Source organism: Scleropages formosus, chromosome 4, assembly GCF_900964775.1.
Source record: "Scleropages formosus chromosome 4, fSclFor1.1, whole genome shotgun sequence".
NCBI lineage: Eukaryota > Metazoa > Chordata > Actinopteri > Osteoglossiformes > Osteoglossidae > Scleropages > Scleropages formosus.
This window is the reverse complement of record NC_041809.1, coordinates 12,615,347-12,640,861: the sequence shown is the minus strand read 5'-3', so window position 1 is coordinate 12,640,861 and position 25,515 is coordinate 12,615,347. Positions and strand designations below refer to the sequence as shown.

Here is a 25,515-nt window from a genome sequence, read left to right as displayed (position 1 = left end):
CCCGCGCGCACCCCCATGACTGCAAATGGTCGGTTCTGTATTGATCTCGAGCCTTTCAACGACTGAGGTGCTCTGAGCGGCTCGCTGTGATCTTTGAACTTGTTTTTATTCAACTCTGTTGTGCATTTATTGCTTTAGCGGATCCTTACTTTCTGTTAGGTAAAATTACATCTTTAAACAGTTGGAAAAACTATTTAAATAAGGAACTGCTGGCACACATGCACTTTAATTAATGATAATGTTCGGTATGTGTACAGCAGCAGGCATAATCGTAATTTAATCAATTTTTCTTTAAATAAAAAAAACATGGAATGTGTAACGTAATTAGTTTTTGCAGAAATGTATAGATTTCCCTACACTCGTATTATGACGTGTTCTTTAAAGCTCTCGCCTGGACCTTTTGAGCGCTCCAGTGTAGAAACACGTGATTCTGAGGCGACAAACAACACTAACGTTCATGACCGTCTTTACGTTTGGTGTGCGTTTGACTTTACTTCTGTTACTGATAATTAAAATATCTTTCATCAATCATCAAGAACCAGTTGTTCAATGAAGGGTCGCCGTGGTCCGGAGCTTATCCTGTAAGCACAGTTCGTGGGACGTCACTCCATCACTAGACATGAACATGCATATTGAATAAGCTATTAACCAGTGATAATGGTTTTAGGCAGAGCTAAAGTACTACAAAAACAGGAAGAATATTTTATTTTAGTTTAATTTACAGTATCATGACATTTAGTGCATTTGGTCCTACAACAACAACAGGTAGTGTAGTGGTTAGAGGTGTGTCTGATTAGTGCAAGGACCCAGGTTCAAATCCACCTCCTGCTCTAGAACACTTGGGTCAAGGTATCTATGCTAAATTGCTTGAGTAAAAATGACTCTGTTGTACAAATGGGTTAAGCATTTTAACTGGCTTTAGAGAATTAAAAAAAAAAAAGCATAAAATTACTGCCTTTTGTAGCAATAAAATGTGTTTTGGAAGAAAACACTGTGCAGAATACAAACTAGCAGACATGATTCCCACCCATTAAGTGAGAGTAATTTCTAGCATATCTTGACCTGCTTTCTTCCCACATGCTGTGGTAATAAAACAAAGTTATTCTTGATTATTGTTGCAGCATGTGGACTGGCAATAGTTGTGTTCGGTTTGTTGCTTTAAGTTTCACTTCAGGTTTTCAAGGAAATACACACACACACACACACACACACACACACACACACACATTTTCAGAACCGCTTGTCCCATACGGGGTCGCGGGGAACCGGAGCCTACCCGGCAACACAGGGCGTAAGGCCGGAGGGGGAGGGGACACACCCAGGACGGGACGCCAGTCCGCCGCAAGGCACCCCAAGCGGGATTCGAACCCCAGACCCACCAGAGAGCAGGACTGTGGTCGAACCCACTGCGCCACCGCACCCCCTTATTTCATAGCAAATAAACAAATCACAGATACAACACAAAACATTTTTTGTTTAATAGCTGGACATTCTGGCTTTGTTGAACATACCTCAAACAAATTAAATTAAATTACTTTAATTAATGGCAATTTTTTTTCCCAAATTGAGTAGAGTAAAACATTATGGAATCACTTAATGTTAAGGAAAAAATTATGGAATCATCAACAAAAAAATACAGTCAATACTTTGTCGTTCCTCCTCGGGCTTTTATGATGGCCTGGATTCTTTGAGGCATTGACTTCACTAAGGAAAAACAATATTCTTCATCAATCTGGTTCCAACTTTCTCAAATAGCCGTTAACAGATCAGCTTTGCAGGATGGAGCCTTGTCACGGACCAATTTTTTTCAATTTCCACCATAAATTTTCAGTCAGATGTTTGCTGGCCATGTCATTGAGTTGATTTGCCTTTCCTGAAGAAAAGCTTTAACACTCTTTGCTCTGTAGCAAGATGCATTATCATCCTGAAAAATTACTTCATCATCACCAAACCTATTTTCTATTGATGCAATGAGAAAAGTGTCCAAAATTTCGATGTACATCTGGGTATTGACTGCTGAGGTCATGATTGCCATCTCACCTGGTCCTTTATCTGACATGCAACCCCATATCATAAATGACTGGGGAAATTTGATTGTTTTCTTGAGGCAGTCATCTTTATATGTTTCATTAGAACAGCACCAGACAAAAGTTCCAGCATCATCGCCTTGGCCAATGCAGATTCGTGATTCATCACTGAATATCACTTTCATCCAGTCGTCCACACTCCATGATTGCTTCTCTTTAGCCCACTGTAACCTTGCTTTTTTCCGTTTAGGTGTTAGTGCTAGTTTTCGTTTGGCTTTTCTATATGTGAATCCCATTTCTTTAAGCTGATTTCTTACACTTCTGTCACAAACATTGACTCCAGTTTCCGCTCATTTGTTTTTCATTTTCAATTGTTATGCATTTTCTATTTTCAAAGCATATTGCTTTGAGTTTTCTATCCTGACACTTTGACTTCTTCCTTGGTCTACCCCTATGTTTTCCTTTTATTACCTTCCCATCTTGTTTATACTTGCACCAAATTTTAGACACAGCTGACTGGGAGCAATCAGCTTCTTTTGCCACACTATATGTTGGATTTCCTTCTTCAAGAAGTTTTATTATCCTTTCCATTGTTTCTATTGACAACTCTCTTGTTGGGGCCATGTTTCCTTTCAATTAGTCAAGTCCAACAGCTTGTTAAGCTCAGTAAGCTCTCTCTTTTAACTGCAGACTAATTTGCATTTTTGTACTTGTGTCTGTGTTTGTTTTAAAAATGCAAATACCAAGTGATTCCATAATTTTTTCCTTAACATTGAGTGATTCCATAATTTTTTCTTCTACTTGATTTGAAAAAAAAATTGCCATTAATTAAAATAATTTAATTTGTTTAAGTACCCTCACAGTATGTTTAATGAACCCAGAATATTCAGCTATTAAACAAAAATTGTTTTGTGTTCTCTCTGTAATTTATTTGCTACAATGTAAGAAAGCTGTGTGAACATCCTCAAAGTGGGGTGATTCCATAATTTTTGCCAGGGGTTGTATAAGGGAAGTCTGCTTCTTTAAAGACATCCATCATCTGAGGAAGTTATGCATGCTATTGTGGAGACAAGGAGAGGTTTCAACCGTCTCGTACCTGAGGGCTCACATAGAGTTTGGTCACAATTATTGCACTACACACAGTTTTGGCCCTGTGTTGAGCTGGATTCAAACCTATGTCCATACCTACAGCCCAGGAGGATAAGATCCTAGTGAAACTGCACTAGCTTGCTGTCTAGTAAGATACACACACACACACACACACACACACACACACTTTCTGAACCGCTTGTCCCATTCAGGGTCACAGTGAGCCAGAGCCTAACCCGGCAACACAGGGCGTAAGGCTGGAGGGGGAGGGGACACACCCAGGACAGGATGCCAGTCTGTCGCAAGGCACCCCAAGCAAGACTCGAACCCCAGACCCACCGGAGAGCAGGACCCAGTCCAACCCACTGCACCACCACGCCCCCCTTTGCCTAGTTAAATATCCACCTCTAAATGTTTAAAACTAAGTTTCCTTGAATGCACATGTTAGCAAAAAAAATTAAACAGCAAGATGGAAAGGTAAAAGGTACGCTTTTATTTCTAGATTTACTTGCAGGCATATTGAAGAGTTTTCCATTTCTGACAAAGCATTCATGGTTTGAATTAGTGCTGGGAAATTCCATGAGATTTTGCCAGGTGAAGGTTTCACATGTAATTCTCAGTTTCTATTTATATGGATTGAAAATGCCAAGTAATGAGATTTTTTCCTTACTTAATGAGTTAAGCAGCAATAAGCTCCCTTAGCTCTCCTTTCATACATTCCCCCCCTCATTTTCCCCCACTTTTAATTGTTTCCAGGGAAGCCGGCGCTATCCATTGCGATTTGGAGGCCACCGTTCACTGTGAGACGTGTGGGAAAGTGCGGCTTCATCACTTCATTGAGAGCCTCTTGTGGCCGATCGCCTTGGCAGAGGGGCTTCTGGAAGACCATCAAAGTGCTCCCATTCCGCCAAACGGCAGAAATCAAACCATGAGCTATCAAAAGGATGCAGCCTGGCAGAACTGCACGTGATTGGGGTTTTTAACACTCATTTAAATGGTACGCATACTTAAAAACCAAGTACATGAAAGAATATAAAGTCTGTCCAGGTCTGTGAAAAATGAATCCTACTGTATCATTCCTCAGCCATCCAGAAGTTACGTGAATATTTTAAGATATACTTCCATAGCTCAAGGACAGGTTTTACATAAAGCCTTCTGAGACGTTCAGGTCTTGTGGGTTATTCATGTATGTGAGACTGTTGAAATTACAAGACATTTTTTACTGTTGTTTTTGTTTCTTTTTAAACAATAGATTAAAAGAAAGCATGTGTTTGTCAATTAACATTATTTTTTCCCTGGAAAGCATTTTCAAAGATCAAGTAAAGGGAAATTTACAGAGTACAAAAATCAATATTTGTTTTTCAAAACCTAATAAATCTTAATGTCACAGTGTTATATGAGCTGAAATCATGGTCTCTACCTTATTTTGTGGTTTGATGAGTTTGAGAGAGAGGAAAACTCACTTTAAAGCAGGGGTTCTTAACCTGGGGACCATAGACTCCTAAGGGGTCTGTGGGTAGGCTTCAGAGGTCCATGAAGTGCAGACTTGCTTTGAAAATAATGCTGTTGAAATAAATATGTTCAATATAAAATAAAAATGAAAATAAATAAATAATGTGGGTTCGAACCCTCCAATCTGCGTGGAGTTTGCATGTTCTCCCCATGTCTGAGTGGGTTTCCTTCCAAAAACCAGCAGTTTAATGACTCTAAATTACCTGGAGTGTGTCTGGCTACCCTGTAATGGATGTATCCTGTCCAGGATGTAACCCCCACTCTTGTAACCAATGCTTTTGGGATACTCAGGGCAGCAGGTTATCGAAACTCTGTGGATTTTCTCTAAATGTATTTATGGACATTTTTCTAGGAGGGGGTCTCATTAGATTCTCAAAATGGTTAAAAGAGTAAAGAATCTCTGCTTTAAAGGAGAGCTTAAAACAAGTGTGCACAACAAAAATAAGATTTCTGCTGGAATAAAAGTGAATCATACTTTCCTTGTTTTGTACCTATGATAACAACAAACCTTTTATTGAGACAGTTTGTTTTACATTAACTGTTTTTGGACCTGGCATCTATAATTAGAGAGTACAAAGAAGAGCAATGTGTTCAGGTTGAGCACAACTCTGCATGTGCATACAGTGGCACTATGACAGCAGTCAGTCGCAGACCACTATTCCACTCTGCTGATGCAGTTCCTTTGCTGTGGTCAGAGGTACGGTCCCATCATTCTCAGGCAGGGCTTTCTGGGAGAAGACCAGAATTCAGCAGAACTGACAATTTCATGTTGAGAATGGAATGTGAATAGCAAAAATATTCTAATCAAAAATTCCTTGCCTGGAGTGCATCTGGAGTAGAACAGAAACTTTAAATTTCATGGGTCTCTTTTTGTATGTCTGCAATGTAGGTCAACACTGCATGCTTCTGCTTGCTCCAGGAGCTCCATCTGACCAAGAATCAGTGCTCTTACATTATCTCTGGAAAACATCCCTAATATGTTCAGACACTTTAACTAAGGATTTTGTTGCTTAACAACATTCAAGATAAAAAAGTACTGAATGTCATCATTTAATATTGAACAAATGTTTGGGTACTTTTTAATATGATATACTATGGTATGGCATGTGTCATAATGTCACATTTCTGTGAACCATATCAAGTACAACTGACATTCCAAACATGTAGTAGCCTGTGGCTGTCATCTTCAGTGCTCTTCCTCTTAGCAAACTTCACTGCTGCAGTGTTTTGTTTTTCTTTCTTTTTCTAAGCAAACCGATACAGACATGAAAGCTTTTGTTGCTCACCATACAAGGTGATCTGCTTTAATAAGCTCATATCTAAAATCTTTGGATGTGAACTCAGGACAGATACATAATTGAATTATTAAACAAAGGACAATGGCCTAATTCTGGCACACATAGGTTTTATTCTAGATGCTGTACAAAGTTTCCTCCATAATGTTGCTCCTTATTCAGTTTTTACCTTCATTAAATGCATTTAAATTCAGATAAGCGTGCATTCTACTTTATAGCATGTGTTTTGTGGAACTGCACATTATATAAGTGAAACTAAAAATGCATTGATGGTGCTATATTTAATAAAAGCAGAGAATTGTATTTGCCCTCTCAGTAAGATAGTGTAACACAAAACCAGCAACTGCTGTCAAAGTGATTGTGTGGGTTTCCTGCTCCCACACTGTGTCATCTGTGTCTGACATGTGGGCATTTATAACTGTCTTTTCCTCTTTTCAGCACTGCCTGAAGGTAGAGATTTTTCTTCAATGTTCCTCACAAAACATTAATCACAGACAGAAGGTACCATAAGGAAACTTAGTGTTTAATGGACACTGAAAACCTGTCTAACAGTAGCCTACATATTGCAGTACACTCATCCCTCGTTTAACAGGGTTAATTTGTTCCACTAAATAACCCAGTTAGGCAAATTCCTGTTGTAAGGGGACAGAATTGCCATTATTTCCCATGGAAAAAAATATTTTTTATATCTTTGTATTATAATATCAAAATGTCTCTGTCCAGTATATCCTATACATCATCTCTCACAAAGAGACTGTAGATGCACTGCATTGTGGGAAAAGGGTACCCATGCTCTCAGCCTTCATTTTACTCAGATCAGTCCACAAATACTATCAGGATAAATGTACTCATTCACCATAACCATTTGTCCTGGTCATGGTCATGGTGGTTCAGAGCCTCATTCAAGGTTTGTGGGGTTGGACTGGATTAGATGCCAGTCCATCACAGGACAGTCCCCACACAAACACACTATGGGCAATTAAGAGCATTCATTTCTCTTGAACTGTATGTCTTCGGACTGTGGGAGCAGTTAGTTCAGTAACCTACACCCAAATGGCCCAGAAGCTCAGGAGAAGCAGCTCTTCTCTTAAGATATTAAGCATAATTTCAGGTGACTTTGGGGTGAACTTGGAATGGGACTGGAACAGAATTTTTCCTCTAAAAAATAATGCAGTAAAAAATTGTATTATCTGGTGTTTTGATATTCGATTGGTGTTCAATAACTAATTGGGATTGTGAATGGGGACAAGTATAATAGTCATTCTATACCCTCAGTAATCAGTAGATTTTACAGAAATCCCATTAAGCAAGGTATGATTGCACTTTAATATTGTAAATCGCTTTAGTGAATGGTTGTGAGTGGTTGAGATTTTCAGTGTGATATGTCAAAAACAGATTAAGTTAATTATGATTTTTATTTTTACAAAAGTACAAGTTTGCATAACCACCTTTAAAGGAAAATAATTTCAAGCAGTTTGCTTAGAAGATCTGTTTTAGATGTCACTTTACACCAGATCTAAACAATGAGTACATTAATGACTGGACTGTAAGCGTTTTAGCTGTTTTATAGTTTAAATGGTGTAGTTGTGTTGGTTTAAACTGCAATTTATGACATGGGGATAGAACGGTGTGGAGGTGACGTTGAGATATTTGTCCAGAAGGTGGCGACAACAGCTACAACATGTGAAAGAAATATAATTAAAGCTTATGAATGAAGACTATGAATTCGTGCGAACTTGCTAAACGCGACGTTGGCATGATTTGCATTATATCTTTAAAGTTTACAGTGTCTCTGCCATTCACAAAGCTAAAAATCTCGGTCAAAAAGTGGTGACGTCACTCTGGGGAACGTCATGTGTCAAATGAATGACTGAAAGTCGCACTCCCGCCTTCGAAGGACATTACCTATTCCGCAGCCATCCGCGCCAAATCTTTTAGGATGTGACGGAGATCGAATTCGAACTGTGTCGAACATCGACCGTTTTCGGCAGATCCGAAACCCGTCGAATTTTGTCAACGCTTTCTTCAGAGGATACGAATTTGATGTGGAAAAAAGTAGTCAAAGCAACGCAGCTCATTATAAAAGTTTTATTTTATACACCGATCAGCCACAACATTAGAACCGCCATTAGACCACATTAGAACCACATTAGAACATAAAAGAACCCCCTAATATTATGGAGGTCCCCCTCTGAAGGTGTAGACTTCTTGTGTAGACCTCTGAAGGTATCCTGTGGTATCTGGCACCAAGATATTTGCAGCAGTCGCTTAAAGTTCTCTAAGTTGCGAGGTGGGGCCTCCACGGATCAAACTTGTTTTTTCAGCACATCCCACAGATGTACGATCAGATTGAGATCTGGGGAATTTGGAAGGCAAGTCAACACCTTGAACTTTTCAACAATTTTTTTAGTGTGGCAGGGCACATTATCCTGCTGAAAGAGGCCAGTGCCATCAGGGAATACTGTTGCCATGAAGGGGAGTACGTGGTCTGCAACAATCTTTAGGTAGGTGGGGCGTATCAAAGTAACATCCTCATGAATGCCAGGACCCAAGGTTTCCCAGCAGAACATTGCCCAGAGCATCACACTGCCTTTGTCAGCTTGCCTTTTTCCCATAGTGCATCCTGCTGCCATCTCTTCCCCAGATGAACAACGCACATGCACCTGACTGTCCACGTGATCTGAAAGAAAATGTGATTCATCAGACCAGACCACCTTCTTCCATTGCTCTATGGTCCAGTTCTGACGCTCACATACCCATTGTAGGCACTTTCAGCAGTGGACAGCATGGGCACTCTTACCGGTTTGTGGCTATGCAGCCCCATACTCAGCAAGCTGCGATGTACTCTGTGTTCTGACACCTTTCTATCACGGCCAGCATCAAGGTTTTCAGTAATTTGTGCTACAATAGCTCTTCTGTGGAACTGGACGAGATGGGTGAGCCTTCGCTCCCCACACGCATCAATGAGTCTTGGGCAAAGATACTTTCCATTTTAATCTTCATGAAAAAGTGTATTTGCACCCATAGGGGTTTATTCAGTGTATTTTTATAAGTTTTACAAGTTTAAATCCATATTGGATGGATGCAGATTTGGATCAGCTCCATCACATCCTTACTGTCCTTCAGAACCTCGTCTGGAATGTGTTCACAAAAAGCCTCTGACCTATTACCCTTACCATGACCAATATGCTGGTCATGATTATGACATTTTCAGATGTCAGGTTTATAAATTGGTCTATTATTTGTTCGCTGAATTAATTAACTATTATTCTATTGTATGTTGAGCTTATTCTGTATTTCTTTGCAGTGTGGTTTGAAATCTGTTGTTGGAACCCAGAGAATTGTGTCACTTTCTTACCATGTGATCAGCATCCCTGGAATTGCAGCAGGTGTTGTAGTTGTTAGAGCAGCCACCTTGCACTTGGGGGATCCAGGTTCATATTCACCTCCAGCTGTAGTTTTACTGAGCAAGGTACTTAACTTGAGTTGACACAGTAAAAATTGCCCTCCTGAAGAAATGGGTAAATCACTGTATGTAACTTAACATTATAAGTTACATTTGAGAAAAGTGTCAGCTAAATGAATAAATGTAAATGGATTATCTCATTATTTAGCTGACTCATATCTAAAGCAACTTATACAAAGTAACAGTTTTATTCACTTATATAAATAGATGTGTTACTGGAGCAGTTTGAATGACCTCACTATAAGGTCCAGCTAATGGCCATTCTGGAACTTGTAACCTTAATCACTGTGCTAACCTCATACTAAGTAGGTATTGCAGATGGTGCAGTGATTAGAGTTGTTGCCTTACAATTTGATGACCCTGGGTTCAAATCCCTGTTCCCTTTCTATTGTGCTTTAGTGAGCCAGTTACCCAGAGTTGCTGCAGTAACATTGCAAACAAATGGGTAAATCATTGTAAGTACCTTAGTATAAAAACCTATTATTGTAAGTTGCCATGGGAAACTAAATACTATAAACTAGAAGGTGAAACTGTGGATTCTCAGAGAACCGATGGAGAATTAAACATGACACTGGGTAGCCAACTACCCTCCTCTGAGGCACCTACAGAGAGGCTGATAGGAAAGGTTTGTTATTAATTAATGCTAATGATAGGTATTGTAAGAAAGGCAGCACAGTGCAGTATTCTGCATTCAGTGAGAAGCCCTTCAGACAAAAGATGGAAATCTGTCCTGAGGACCAACAGAGTCAAAACATGTTGGGGAAGGGACTAGATCGGAGCTCACGCACATTCAGAAGTGGTTTTCGGCCTTGCCTTTTACACACTGAGATTGGACCGGATTCCTTGAATCTTTTCATTATATTGTACACCGTAGAGGGTGAAATGCCCAAAATCCTACCAATTTTATTTTGGGGAAAACTGTTCTCAAAGTGCTGGATTATTCACTGACACATCTGTTTGCAAATTGGCGAGTCTCAACCCATCCTTGCTCTTGAAGGACTAGGCCTTTTTATGGAGGCTCCTTATATACTGCAATACAACTTCCTCACCTGTTTAAAATCACCTGTTTTACATCACAGGGGGTGTGGTGGCGCAGTGGGTTGGACTGCGGTCCTGCTCTCCGGTGGGTCTGGGGTTCGAGTCCTGCTTGGGGTGCCTTGCGACGGACTGGCGTCCCATCCTGGGTGTGTCCCCTCCCCCTCCGGCCTTACGCCCTGTGTTACCGGGTAGGCTCCGGTTCCCCGCGACCCCGTTTGGGACAGGCGGTTCTGAAAATGTGTGTGTGTGTGTGTGTGTGTGTGTGTGTGTTTGTTTGTTTGTTTGTTTGTTTTACATCACCTTGTTATTTCAACTTGTCACGTTATTAGTCCTAAACTACCCTGTCCCAACTTTTTTGGAAGATGTTGCAGACATCAATTTCAGAATAAATGAATGTCTTCAAAAACCAATACAGTTGATTGGGTAAAACATGAAATACCATGTCTTTATACTGTTTTTATGTGAATACAAGTCAAAGTAAATTAAAAAAAGAAAAAAAAAAAAAACACACCTTTTTGTTTTTATTAGCATTTTCCATACCGTCCCAAATTATTTGAAATTGTGGTTGTAATTATACAGCTTTTCAGGATATAAAAAACACAAATTTTTACATGAATGATAAACTACTAATTGTGATAATGGAAGAAAAATGGAGGGCCCACATTCCTCTGGCTCTGTGTCCAGAGTGTCTCTAAGGAAGTAAACATGAAGTGTTTATGGGCACTGACCCTGGTGCTAAATCTATGAAGATGCTGTGACAAAGCACAGAGAGGACCAAACCTAATTTGGAGAACATCTGCCAGTAATATAATATTGTACTACAACCTGTGACAGATTTATTGAGGAATTAAGTTCATTTCTTGTGTCAGTTGACTGTGGGTGGTATTTCATGTGAAACAGTGGCAATGAAACATTCAGGGTTTTTTCCCCTCTTCTGCTCCTCTTCCTCTTTTGTCGTCCCTCCCAGTTCCCATAGGAACTTATGTTACTACATACAAATATGGCAGCAAGCGGCTTCCTGGGCATCTGTGTTTTCAAGACACATATTTGGTGCTCACACTGTTTTCAAGATTTGCTGTAATGTTCCAGAAATCCTTAGTGCTGTCATTTAAATCAATGCTCTTAATCAAAAATATTACAGTCACAGTAGTGATTAAAATCAAAGCTGGTCAATGTCCATATCATAACTGAAATCAAAATGGAAAAAGCTACATTAATGTGATGTAATCCTGTTTTCACTTTTCCTTATTATGAAAAAAGTTCTCTGTTTCTGTCTCTTTTTTTTATAAAGGCTGCTCCAATAATCACTGCATTGCTTCAAAAATACATCTCACGAGTGTACTTTTGTCATTATAAAACATTTTTCATGCATCCCTTGAGGTTTGCGCTCAGCAAAGGAATTCCAGAGGCACTGTATCAGTTTATGCTTGGACTTGCTGACAATAAAGCTAAGACTACTGATGACTCAAAACAGAATAAACAAACTGCAACAAATCAAGCCAGATGAGCAAAGCTTAAACTAGAACTCACAACTCTTTTTGCTCAAATGGAAAATATGAAATTATGCTTGCTTCCCTATATAAAATAAAAATAAATTTATGTGGAAGAAATCAAACCAATTTTTATGTACTGGACATAGGACAGTATTATATCACATGAATAATTTGTATTAAATGCCTGTTAGCTGATTTCAGGCAAAGTTACTACAGTCTATGATCATTTCAAAGAAAGATCACAGAATATCCAGTAATCTGGAAAAAATTACTTCCAAAACATACTTCATGGCTGACATGTAAAGTAATTCCAAAGCAAACAAAGCAAGTTTTACAACTCTTAAAGGGCAAAAAGAGAGATTATCCAATTCTCCAAATGGTCCAAAGAATGTTTCATAAGTTGCTTTATATAAAAGCATCTGCTGAGCAAGCATATAACAGTGAAGCTCATTTGCGCATCGGCCTTCCCAGCACTGTGACATGCAGCCCCAGCCTGCTGTTCCAGTCTGGGCAGAACGTTCTTGGAAATAGCAAGAGACTGAACACTGAGCATGTTTATGATGCTGCAAAGCAGAGATTCTCAGCAGGAGTCCTCATGGACCAAGCCCAGGATAATGTCCAGTTCTCTTTGTACCATTAAGAACTCAAAAGAAAGTTTAATGGGTTCAGTGAGTCTAATAAAAATAAAAACTTCCTGTATGCATCTCTTCAGGATTGTTACTGAGCAGCTCTGCAGTGTGTCAGAGTCCATGGCCATTTAATCTGCTTTGTCCACAAAACCTGACTGAGTCCAAATCATATAACCCACTGTACAAAGAATGGGAATACACATGGAATAATACCATGTACTTTCAATATGTCAGTTTAATCAAAGTAAGTTCTGACAAAGAAAGTGACTCTAAGGTAAATAAATCTTTTTACACTGTTTAAGGAAGCTGGGAATAGTACAGGATCATGAAATGTTTCATGCTGTCTGTAATGTTTTTCATTTGGAGTTGTATCCTGATCTTTTTTGCACAGGATGTCATCCTTTGCTTAAGGGAGTAAACATAAAAAATGTATATCAACACAAAATAGTGTGTTTAATCTGCATTCCCTTCATGAAGAAACATGGTCATATTTCCATACGGTGTAGAAATTAACACATGCAAAGAGCCCTTTTTCATGTTCCCTTCGATGTCATAGTTATTTCTGTTACTGTTGATGTGTGAGGTGTTTGTTATCAAGGGGTCATGAAGAACAACAAGGTCTACGGTGGGTAAATATGCACAGAAGAGCATTTTCAACAAACACTCCACATACTTGAAATGAAATGTCTCTGAAAAGGACATAGACAACAGCCTACTGGACCATTTACTTTGGCTGAAATCCCTACAAACAAGCTGCTTGAGTCGGAAATGTGTGTTAGCAGCCAAGCCAAGCTGTTTCAGGCCCCAGTCACACTAGAGGACAGCTGGATGGGGAAAAACTGAAGAAACAGCCTATTATTGCTATTAAAGTGCGTATGCATTTTACCTAATCCTAATTTCTTCTGAACCTACAAATCAAGCCACTACTGTTGTCCTGACCTCGTGTGAAAGGATGGGATCGTTCATGAGCTACAGACAATGTCAGATCTCCCTTGGGAATGCCAAGGTCTCTGACCTTTCCTCTTCCATTTTTAGAATATTTTCTGGATGACAACATGCAGTACAATTTCAACTCCTTACACCAAATAAGGAGGAAGAAACAGATGATAAAAAAATAAAATAAAAGAACTAATAACCAGTGGTAAAATACAAATGGCAAAACACCATACAGGATAATTTAGTGAGTGGGGCTGCAAGACATTTTTACATCCAACAATTTATTTGAACACACACACACACACACACACACACACATTTTCAGAACCGCCTGTCCCATACAGGGTCACGGGGAACCGGAGCCTACCCGGTAACACAGGGCATAAGGCCGGAAGGAGAGGGGGACACACCCAGGACGGGACGCCAGTTCGCCGCAAGGCACCCCAAGCGGGACTCGAACCCCAGACCCACCAGAGAGCAGGACTGCGGCCCAACCCACTGCGCCACCGCGCCCCTTTATTTGAACATATTATATATTTTAAAAATGACCCATTAAGCATTCTGACAAGATAATCGTTGCATATTTGCAAAAGAACATCTATGAAAAACCCCAGACTTCTACTGTATGAATTAGGACAAATTTTAATTGTGTGTATTTATCAAAATTATTAGTTTCTTACTTGAGAATATAAATATTAGTATTATTTTATTGAGATTAATTTATCATTTACAGATTTGGATAAGGGATTATATCTCACTGTGCATCCTGAGGAAGTGAGTTGAACAGACTTTCTGCTGCTTCTGCTATACACATCAAAATCCCCATAACTTCAAAACTACTTTAAAGTAACACTACGACCTGGATATACCCAGTGGACTGGAAGATCTGAGTGTTCTGGCATGACATATCACATAAACCTGCTTGAAGGACTGTGGCAACCACTGGACAAAGAGATACATACAAATGTGATGCTGCTAAATTTCAGTACTTGTGATCAGAGGGACAAGTGACAGAAAGAAATTTCACTGCACTTGACACACTTATTAGAAATCTTGTGCCAAAAGTTTTACATTAATATACTTTTGACTTTCTCTTTTTTACAAATCTGTTATTATTCCAGGTAATTAAAATATAAAATTCTAAATGGGAGTATCTTAACTCTAAGAAAGAATAAAACTTCTACATCTCAGCATTGCAGGTTAACTGACACATTAGCCATGCTGCTTAATTACCACTGAATTTTATATTAGCAAAAGAAATGTATAATTTTAGCATGCTTAATTTTTCACAACTAATGGGAAGTTTATAATTAGGGGTGGCTGTGTCTTACAGCCACAAATTGACATGGTTGAGGAATGTGTTTTAATAATTCACTGCATTGACTTTTTACTGCAAATTTTTTTATTCACTTTTAATGAGCTTTGAAGTGTTTTTGGCCAGGTAGACATGGAATAGGCTGTGAATTTGCTATATTTTTGTTAACTTATGAATACTTGCTATTAGCTAGAACAAAAATAATTTTTCATCTTGGCCAATTAAAATAGTCAGTTATTTATCAACAATTTCATAATTTTTCTATAAACTCAGACTCCATGAAATTTATATCCTGCTGATTTAAAGTATTGTATTCCCCAGGAATTTCCAAGAATTAAAAGAAAAACATACAATTGGCAAATGGTTTCTTGAGTAGCCAAAAGAAATAAACAGCTTACTGCTGGACTGTTGTCTGTTTGTTTTAGCTAGATGTTGTGTGGTGATGAACTAGTAACATGTAACAGAATTGCATGAATCAATTGCAGATTACAGAGCAATGATCTGAGAACATTAGTGAATTATAAATTCAAATAATAATTTTAGCTATCAAATCAGTTAACATTTACCTTTATGACATGATGGGTAGATTGTTTCATTTTTTTATTTCTCAGTTTAAGCTTTCTTTCACCACAAAACTGTTAAATGAATGCTTAATTCTTTAGAAACCAAATCTACCTGAATACAGTGTATTACTAAAGAATGATGCTGTTTTTACCGGGAAAAATAACTGCATTTATTTATTTATTTGTGGATGCATGTTTGTAAAGCCGTTAAGCAGTCATATTCCTCTTCTTTTCCTGTGTACAGTAGATGACTTGGGAAAAATACAGACACAGTATATCGAATAACTTATCTTTCCTTTCAATCCTTCATCTTTTTGTTGAGTGTTCTCATTCCCCTAACTCATATAGTAGAGCATAGGCCATTATAATTACATGTATTGTTTGCTGAATGTAAGAATTATAATAATACTGATACATTTAAAATAGATACATTCAGTCAAAGCATTAAAGTAGCACTGACAAAAAAGGACATACTTGGAACCGTTCATCTTAATGGGGAACTAAACAAACTCTTTTAAACACACATCTTAAGTACAGTGAAGAAGACAAGATCAATGACCAGACTGATGTTGCCCTCAGATATACCAATAAAAAATGAGGTGAATGGGTATTGTAGTATACCAGAAATTAAATAAATCATCTTCTTTAATAAAATATAAAGTTATAGAAAGTCTTCTTCAATCTAAGAATAATCTACAGACATTAAAACAAAAGCAACGGCACAACCTATGTTTTTACGTGAACTGAAGCAAAGGGCTTTAGAATACATATTTTTTAAGTGTCGAATAAACACTAATTCCCACAATGCAAAGCTAAAATGTGCGCATGCGCAGTCTCTGCGGACGTGTGGATTAGTTGTCCATGAATGGGGTAGTGGAGAAATGGGTATGTGAAGGGGTAAGGTTGTGTTTTATGAGGGAAAGTCCGATTTATTTGAAACAGCCGATGATATTCTGGGTTCTAGGAATATATGTGCGAATGTTTAATTCATAAGTAATAATATTTAGTAAAAAAGAAAAGCCTGAATAACAAGGATTTGGTGTGAGTGTGTGCTGCGGCGTTTGCGCTGTTGGAAGGCAAGCTCAAGCTGCTCTTCGGTGCGCGTGCAGGAGAGCCGTAGCCGTCGGTAAACTGGAGAGCCACACGATGCCCCGGGACGACATGAACTCCCTCATACAAAGAATCGCGCGGCAAGCACTCGTCACATTCCGCAATCCGTCGGCCATCGGCGCCAACAGCAAAGCGTTTCAGGAGAACCACAACATACTCACCGGCCTGGTGACCCAAGTGCGCGCGTCCGACCTGAGGATCACGCCGCGGAAGGCGAACGGCTCCCCGGTGTCCGCACCGCACAACCCGCCCGTCACCTACATGCATATCTGTGAGACGGACGCCTTCAGCATGGGCGTGTTCCTGCTCAAGAGCGGCACGTGCATCCCGCTGCACGACCACCCTGGCATGAACGGCATCCTCAAGGTGCTCTACGGCAAGGTGCGCATCAGCTGCTTCGACCAGGTGGAGAAGCCCGGCGACGTGGGCTGCGAGGGCCCGTTCAGCCCGCCGCTGCTGCCGTTCCAGAAGGAGGCGCTGCGGCGCTCCATGGTGCGCTCTGCCGGGGAGTACACGGAGCAGAGCGCTCCGTGCGTGCTCACCCCGCACAAGGACAACCTGCACCAGATTGAAGCAGTGGATGGACCCACCGCCTTCCTGGACATCCTGGCGCCGCCGTACGACCCGGACGATGGCCGGGACTGCCACTATTACCGGGTCCTGCAGCCGCTGTCGGAACCCGGGGCCACGAGGCCCGAGAGCCCCGAGCAGAAGGAACTGCTGTGGCTGCTGGAGATCCCGCAACCCAGCGAGTTCTGGTGCGGGAGCGAACCGTACCCAGGCCCGCAGGTCTCCCTTTGAGCCGCTTTAGGCTGTGTGGGGAACCTGAGCGTCTGCCTGCTGGACTCAATGAGGGATTCTCAGGATAAGTCTTCTCTGGTGACTCATGAGGATACATCATTGCTTCGCTTCTCTTCTCTTGTCAGGCTGTCATCTGTGTTGCTTTCCAATCTTCTAAGGCTGAATTCTGCTTTATGATTTAAAGTGCTTCTGCCTGTCTCATAATACTAGTAATAATCTACTTTTCCCCACAGTCCTATTGAATGTGTAGTGATTTCTGAACTTGTTTGTAAGGCATGTGTTTGTTCTAATGATGCATCTGTGCAGCACAATTTTTTTTCTTCAAAATGCATTTCATCATATCTGGTTTTCTGTAATTTGCCTGTTGAACTTAAAGCACTGTGTGTTACAGTATTCACACTGGCACATTAGATAATTTGGAATGTCCCAAGTAATACAACAATACCAGGTTTTTTGTCCTCTTAGCAAGCAGTCTCAAACTATTTTTGTCCACTGCATCATAATTAATTTTCTGTCCTGTTCAGCTAGTGAATCTGTTATTGAAGTAACCACACACTTCTGTTTTTAATGGCATTTTTTGTATGATAAAGTCATAAAAGGGACAGTAGTCCAAGTAGTTTTGTTGAGTGGGTTTTAAGTTTAGACATTGTTTTATACAGTAAATTTGTGTATAGCTGGAACTTTGATCGCAAAACTGATCGGGATATTAAGCTCAGCAGCTTTTTAAAGTAACCTTTCCTGCAGCATTTGCATGAAAGCATTTTTACTCTGCATTGCATGAAAATTGTAAAAGTCAGCTGTTAATAGAATACAGGTGTGAAATATTTACCAGTACACACACACACACACACACACATTTTGTAAAGATCCGAAAGACTTTTAATTGAGAAGTCGTGCCTTAGGGTGGAAAAAAATACAGGAAAAATTATGAAATGCGCTATATGAATTGGTCTCTGTGAAGCCTGTGAGTGGTTCGAAGGTACCTCTGTTGACATGCATTAGTGTATTTGATGGTTAGCAGCAGAATGTATGCTGGACTAGTGCCAAATAACTAGGCACCCCTTCACTGACTTCCTGTGTGATCACACAGAAACATAACAAAGGTGAACTGTTCTGCTTCACACTGCTGGGGAAAAGGGTGCAAGAGTGGAAGTGGAGCTGTAGGGAAAAACAACACACCCCATACCAGAGGTACTTAGCATAGAAAATTTTATATAAATATTGTGAACGACAGATTGCAGGTGTGGCACATGGTTTTCCCTAGCCTTCCAGAGGCTGTTTGGATCCATCTGTGTGTAAAGGGGCTGATGCTGTGTTAACGGTCTTGAGCTTTGCAAGAAAAAAATCTGGACAGAATGTTCCTGTCCCATTTCGTTTTGTTTGTTGCATGTACCATTGTCTTGATTTTATAATCCTATGGCACATTTCAGAACTGTGATTGAAAAATGAAGCGTTTTGAAAGAATAGGGTACCTATAATGAATCAGTTTATTTAAAAAAATATATTTATATTTACTTGCTTTGTACTTTTTACCAGTTAAATTGGTAGCTTGCGACTTTTCCAGTTCTGTCTTTTCTGTGTCAATTTTCTTTTAGATGGGCCTTATGTACAGTAACCATAAAGTTGCACTTCTCTTTTGGAATTTATTGAAAATGCTTTTGTAATTCTGCATAACTGACCTCCAGAGTGTCACCCACATAACAGAATGGTTGGTTTGTTAGTAAGGCTGTGGGTTAATTTGAGTACACATAGATTTTTCAGAAGACTGCGTTATGAACACATGCTTCGTGTGATTTGATTGCTGTTTCCAGTCTTGTTAAATAAGGACTATATTTAATCTATTGATACATTATATTCTTCATGTCAAAAATCTCTCACACAAAAGTTTTTCTATAACAGGTATGGGTCTGACGTCACTGGTCTTTGGCAGCACATAAGATGTTCAAACTGATACTGAGCTGCTCTAGGAGATGCTATCTTTGTTTTTTGGTTCTTTCTAAAAATGTCACAAGTATTAATCCCAATACAAAGAATTTAAGGAAATATGAAGTATCTAATTGAAGTACAACTACTTGGAAATTTTGATCTGTGTTACAACTGACATTGTGATGTAATCATTTGGTTCTAAGTACTGAATAATAAATCACAACAATGAACTTGTGCAAAGACTATGTATTTTTTCTGTTTACACCAAATATACCAATGAGACTAAAGCTTAAGTTATTTTACATTTTGGTGGTTGCAGTCTAAGGATCAGTTTTTTTGATTATACTGTATTTATTTGTTCCTTAAATTAGCATATTGGAGGTTTGAGAAACCTGTTCTGCTATACCCATTGAACTAGTTTCTCTCTCGTTATTTGGATATGAAACTTGAAAGCTTTTTTAAAAAAAATATTAGGCTCTTTGCATCATTAAATATATATTCACCATCTATTCCTACTATTTGTGCAGATGGAGCATTTTATGCAATTTATTTACTTAACTTGATAAGTGAGAGTAGTGAAGTGAGAGATTTCATTGGCTATAAGGTTTCTTGTGGTCTAGCTGTAAAAGTCATTAATGCATTTCACTCTCTTGAAACATTCAACATACACAGAACACGATGTTATACCCCATCATATATTACAACAGCTATACACAAGGATCCAATCCAACCGACTTCACTGTGCAGCCACAGAGAAAAATCATGGCATTGCCATTATACAATTTCTTGACTCCCCCAACCACCACATCAACCACAGGGTACCAACATGGGTATTTCATTCAGGTTGTCAAGTGGGCACCTCCCTGTAAGAGACGAGGCAGGAGACAGGAGATGCAGTCGCCCGTAGCTGTGGGCTTTTATTTGCCTAGACAGCGGAGAAGGACGGAGATGGGAAAGGGGGAGCAGGGAACAGGTAGGGAAAGGTTTCGTGCTGGCTGGGAGAGTCGGGTCAAGCGGGATGTGGACTTCATGTCAGGGATCAGGTCGGCGGTCATCTCAGTCTGGTTCTCCTCCTCGGTCTCTTCCCTCTACTGCTGGGCACCGGGGAAGAAATAGGGGATGAAATCAGCCCCAGCTGTGGCTGCTTTAACCCCGTCTCCGCCCCCTCCCCGGGCGGCCTCGACATGCTACACTCCCTTTGCTCGTGTTTTGTTGAATTAGGCCCACAACACCTCAGGAAGGCCCAACACTGCAGTCTGGTATCCCAGATCCCCCATGTTAGATGCCGTGTACCTTCAACAAATGTAGCAATTCCACAAGCCCAACCACTCCAATTAAACACACCATCAAATGTTGTGAAACACTCCAACTCCACAAACCATCCCAGATTACACATTTACATTTATTCATTTATCTGATGCTTTTCTCCAAAGTGACTTACGATGTTAATCTGTTTACAGTTATTTACCCATTTATACAACAAGGTAATTCTATTGGAGCAATTTAGGGTAAGTACCATGTGCAAGGGTACTACAGCCAGGAGTCAGATTCAAATCCGTGACCTTTGGGTCCGAAGACAGTGGCTCTAACCACTACACTACCAGCTGTCCAACCTCCACACCTGAAGCTGTTCTGTTTGCTGTGATCACTCTATGATACTATAATATTACATTGGGAATTAAATACTTCAAACTTTAGCAAGCCGCTCACTAAATGTTATTCTGTATGCAAAGACCACATCAGCCACAAAGGGATTTCAATCCTCAATTTTCTGATCATAAGTCAGACACCTTCTTAGCCAATAGGCCACATGGTCTGTCAGTACAGAATACCTCCATACTTGCCAACAAAAGTTGTAAATGCACCATTCCACAAGCTTAAACTAACTCACTTAACAAGGCCACACCTTTTTACATATCAACAGCTGTCTCCCTTTACTAGCCACCTGCCACTGATTTTGACAACCACTACACACCTCCCTCCGACCTGTAACCCAAACTACCCCACTACACACCACCATCTAACCTGTAACCCAACTATCCCACTACACACCTCCCTCCAACCTGCAACCCCATCTACCCTGCTCTCTTCTCAACCATAACCACTGACTCACTTTCTCACCAGCCTCAGACAGGTCCTTCACCACCACCCTTAATTAACGGCCTCTAACACCAAGTTCCCCCAGCAACGATGTAACTCATTTGGCCATAAACCCCCTGACACCTACCTCTACTGGCCTCACATGAGCCCGCCACCCACGGTCTTTTGCCTCTGCCACCAGATCCGTAAATTTTAACATGTAATAGGTGATAGTATAAAGTGGGTAATTCCAAATTTTTAAATTTTGAAATTCACAAAAGCTGGTCATTTTACTTTGTTACTCTTGATTACTATAATCACAAATGTGAGGCACCATACTGAAATAAAGTGTGGGTAAAAAACTAATGCCCTAAGAAGCAATGTTTTCACCAAGGTCTTGACTGCTGAGCAAAAATAGGAACTGAAACGTGCAACAGAACTAGTACGCAGAGGGTCGGGAGAGGGGGCTGACAAAGTAGCTCCAAAAAACCATCTTTATGTAGACACCATTAAGCTTTATACTGTATTTAAAGATGGAATCTGAAGGCTAGAGGGCCAGTTAGTACTAAGGTAGGTATGGTAACTTACTTCAAATGCTTCAGTGAAATATCCAACTGCATAAATATTAAACCTCAAAAGGTCTTTGAATAAAAATGTTGAGTAAGTACAAAGCATAAAATAAAACTAGAATTTAGCAGCAAATTTAAAAATCAGTGATAACTATAATGGCGTTCTGCAATTTACTTAAAAACCAGTGACATTGTCAAGTTGTTTCCCGCCCCATTTGACAGATATCAGTGCCTTCACCTTCACTATTATTAGTTGTTGAAGATACATTTGGCCCAAGGGATTCTGATTTTGGAATTCCCGCTGAAATATTACTAAGTTATGTGTGGGCGCTTGAGCAAAAACCCATATGACTAAACAAAACACTTGGAAAAACCCCAATAATGCTTTTTTTAACTTATTCAGAACTAACTTTTATTTAGCTTACATCTATGACCAGGATGACACAATATTAGATGAGCAGGTTTACCAGTAAGTACATTTCTACTTTACCTGTTCAGGGTAAGAACTTTGATCAAGGTGCAGCAGGAGCTGTGATTGGAATCAGAAACAATTGGATTATTAACCACTGCCTTAACTACTGGGTCACCTACAGGTTCATAAATTCTCACCCAGACAAAGTTGTGTGTGTGAAAAATGTTGGTCTTTCATCATGAAGCTTTAATTCCACATATACAGAACAACAAGTACACAAATATTTTCACAATATGTTTAATACAAAGCATTCAGCTGTCAGGTCACATTAAGTCAACCATTGCCAGATAAAATCAATTTTTCACAGTATGGCACACACTATTCCACTACTTGTTCAACATCAGTGAACAATGGAAGTGCATCCATCTCTTTATTCATCTCTCACACTGATGAAGGGCATTCTAAATTATCAACTGGGATGTTATGTAAATCAGGGTATGCAAAATATTATGACTATATATGACAGCTGGTAGTGTAGCAGTTAGAATTGCTATCTTTAGATCCAAAAGGTTGCAGGTTTAATCCCCACCCCCAGCTATAGTACCCTTGATCAGGGTATTTACTATGAAAGTTTCTCCAGTAAAATTGGCCAGCTGTATAAATGGGTAAATAATTGTAACTCTGGTATTAAGTCCCTGGAGAAAAGTGTCAAGAAAAGAATACATGTATTTGCAGAAAAACAAGATGAAAGATTCTGTCATTTTCTTTGACTTCACAATAAACAGTAGGGGTTTGATTACTCATTCATTTTTTTCTTTTATCAGGAACCGCTTTACAGGGTAACAGTGGTCCAGAGCCTATCTGATACATCACAGACACACACACACACACACACACACACACACACACACACACACACAGAGTCAAACTCATGTCTTTGGACGCACGCAAACACAGTGAGAACATGTGAGCTCCACACAGACTGAGTCTGACTTGAACCCACAGCCCAGAGAGCCTGAACCCGCTGTGTTGCTCCATGGTGTTCAGTTAACAAGTAGTACTTGAAGTACTAATCATTAACAAATCCATACTAGTCCAGACATTTGTTGGTTTAAGAGTCTTGCAGAAGGGCACACCCACACCTCACTGACCTGGAGGAAACCTTGACTGATGCCCTCATGGTTTCAGACCCTGTGGACCCCCCACGTCCAACAAGGGTTCAGTGGAGAACCGGTCCCTCCGTCTGAGATGCACCCTCGTGTGTCTCCTCCGCTCGTCGCTCCTGGCGAACCTCCGGCCGCACTGCTCGCACTCGAAGGGCTTCTCACCTGTGTGCGTGCGCACATGCGTGGCCAGGTGGTCACTGCGGCCAAAGCCCCGCATGCAGATGCGGCACTGGAAGGGCTTGTGGCCCGTGTGGGTTCGGATGTGCCTCGTGAGCTCATCGGAGCGGGAGAAGCGTCTGTCGCAGCTTTCCGCTGGGCACGAGAATGGGCGCTCGTGAACGGGGGTCTTGCTGGGTCTGCTGGGGTACTTCCTCGGACGCAGTATAGGTCTCAGAGGTAGAATCTGTGGACTGCAAACAGTAGAAAGTCTGCGCCCTCCAGCACTCGGCCCTCCCAGTGTGAAGTTCTTTATGGTGTTAAGAGGAGTGAGAGGTGGTGGGACTCGAGCCGACTCCTGTTGGCATTGAGTTTGCTTTGAACCTGAAAGTGTCTGGAATTCCCTTTGGCAAGGGCTTCGAAGGTGAGCAGCACAGTCTGATTTAATAGGAAACTCAAGGGTGTCAGAACTTGGCTTTGATGATGAAGAAGATGGAGCGGGATGGGAAAGAGGACATGTGGCAGATGACAGAAACACAGCCGGTTCCTGGTGGACTTCAGAGTAAGGTGGACGAGCACATGGAAGGTAGACCTGATCCACCTCTGTGGGATTCTGGGTGCTGCTGAAAACGTTGGGTGACAATGAAGATGCTGTGGAAGTGGATACCTTCCCCATAGCCAGGAACCCCACGTTGAATATGTTAATGAGTCCTTCCGGATTCCAGTTCGGTTCTGCACACTGAGAATCGAATGAGAATTTCCCCATGTAGGTGAAGGGCTCGTGGCGAGACGCCGTGGGCTGCGCTAAGGTGTGCGAATAAGAGCCCTGATCATCTGTGGCAGGATTCACAAAATCGTCTGTAAAATGGGACAAAACGCTGAGATTAAAACAACGTTTAAAACATCGATTTGGGATCTTAAGTGGCATATTTTGGAGCAAAACAGGGATAGCAGCAGGGCGCGTAGTGTTTGGAGAGATGTTGCTTTGTAATTTTGCAGGTTGCTGGTTCAGATGCCACTTGCAACTCTAACCCGTGAGCGAGGTTCCTGCTATAATAATGGGTAAATCATATAAGAAGTAAATAACTTTTCAAGTCTCATTGGGAAAAGGTGTTCCACAAAGAAATATTAAAATGAAACTGATTTATTTTGAAGCGAACATTTATCGTGGTAAAATCTTCGCTGTAAAATGCTACTTTGACCATCATCATATGAAATGGGCAGTCCGTACTCACAAAACGTTTTAGTTTTTGTCTCTAAGTAAAACGCGAGATTCACAGTTCTGACATCCGAGAAAAGTGTAGCCAAGTTTCTTGAAACTTACCGATCGAAGCCCCTAAATCGGAATTAGTAGTCGGGGCGCAAAGTGAAGCTGGAGATTTAGTGTCAATCCGATGCATGAAGGCGTTGTCGGCTGGAGTGTTCAAGGAATCACCGACGGGGACTTGGACCCGCGTCTTCTCCCCACGTCTGGCTGACATCACTGAGCCCTGGACAGTTCTTGTAATAAACACACTTTTTATTAATGTTATACAATATAAACCGCCTCCTTTATCATCATGTTGTTCTCAACGGACCATAGAAGCTGTCAATACTATAGCGTCATAAAATGTACGTCTCATTGGCTGTAGTGTAAGAACACCTGTTCAGTAAGATACTGAAGGTAAAGAGTGACTGTATTTATGAGGGGGGGTGTTTCAATGGGCCGTGACGTCATTGACCACATAAGGACTGAATGTTTACCATGTTGGACCGGGGTTGGAAACGCTGGGAAATGACGGACCCGCATGGACATGGTCGGACACATGCATTCTTTATTTACTAATCTTTAATGTCAACGTGGATGTCTTTGTATAACCAAGATATAGATGGAGTAAGTTTTGTTGTGTTCTCACATAACATGTTATTTTTCGGACGCTCCGGCAGTTCCGGC

The 25,515-nt window shown here is 40.5% G+C and overlaps 2 protein-coding genes across 4 annotated transcripts; one reads left to right on the top strand and one right to left on the bottom strand.

The window, feature by feature from the left end:
- Nucleotides 1-16,218: 16,218 nt before the first annotated feature.
- On the top strand, nucleotides 16,219-17,631 carry LOC108932788 (2-aminoethanethiol dioxygenase-like). The gene has a single exon (XM_018749366.2). It carries the CDS (start codon nucleotides 16,510-16,512, stop codon nucleotides 17,272-17,274), a length of 765 nt encoding a protein of 254 aa, XP_018604882.1. The 5' UTR covers nucleotides 16,219-16,509; the 3' UTR covers nucleotides 17,275-17,631.
- A 2,628-nt stretch (nucleotides 17,632-20,259) lies between these two features.
- On the bottom strand, nucleotides 20,260-25,221 carry LOC108932786 (early growth response protein 2b-like). 3 transcript variants are annotated; one of them, XR_001966018.2, is made up of 4 exons: nucleotides 24,907-25,221; nucleotides 23,412-24,440; nucleotides 22,339-22,377; nucleotides 20,260-20,291 (listed from the first exon to the last, which is right to left on the bottom strand). XR_001966018.2 is itself a non-coding variant. In XM_018749364.2 (3 exons), exons 1-2 carry the CDS (start codon nucleotides 25,061-25,063, stop codon nucleotides 23,437-23,439), a joined length of 1,161 nt encoding a protein of 386 aa, XP_018604880.1. In that variant the 5' UTR covers nucleotides 25,064-25,221; the 3' UTR covers nucleotides 22,014-22,377; nucleotides 23,412-23,436. The 3 variants fall into 3 exon arrangements, 2 of the variants coding, with proteins under 2 accessions (XP_018604880.1, XP_018604879.1); XM_018749364.2 differs by lacking the exon at nucleotides 20,260-20,291 and having other exon boundaries at nucleotides 22,014-22,377; XM_018749363.2 differs by lacking the exons at nucleotides 20,260-20,291; nucleotides 22,339-22,377 and having other exon boundaries at nucleotides 23,209-24,440.
- Between the last annotated feature and the right edge of the window lie 294 nt (nucleotides 25,222-25,515).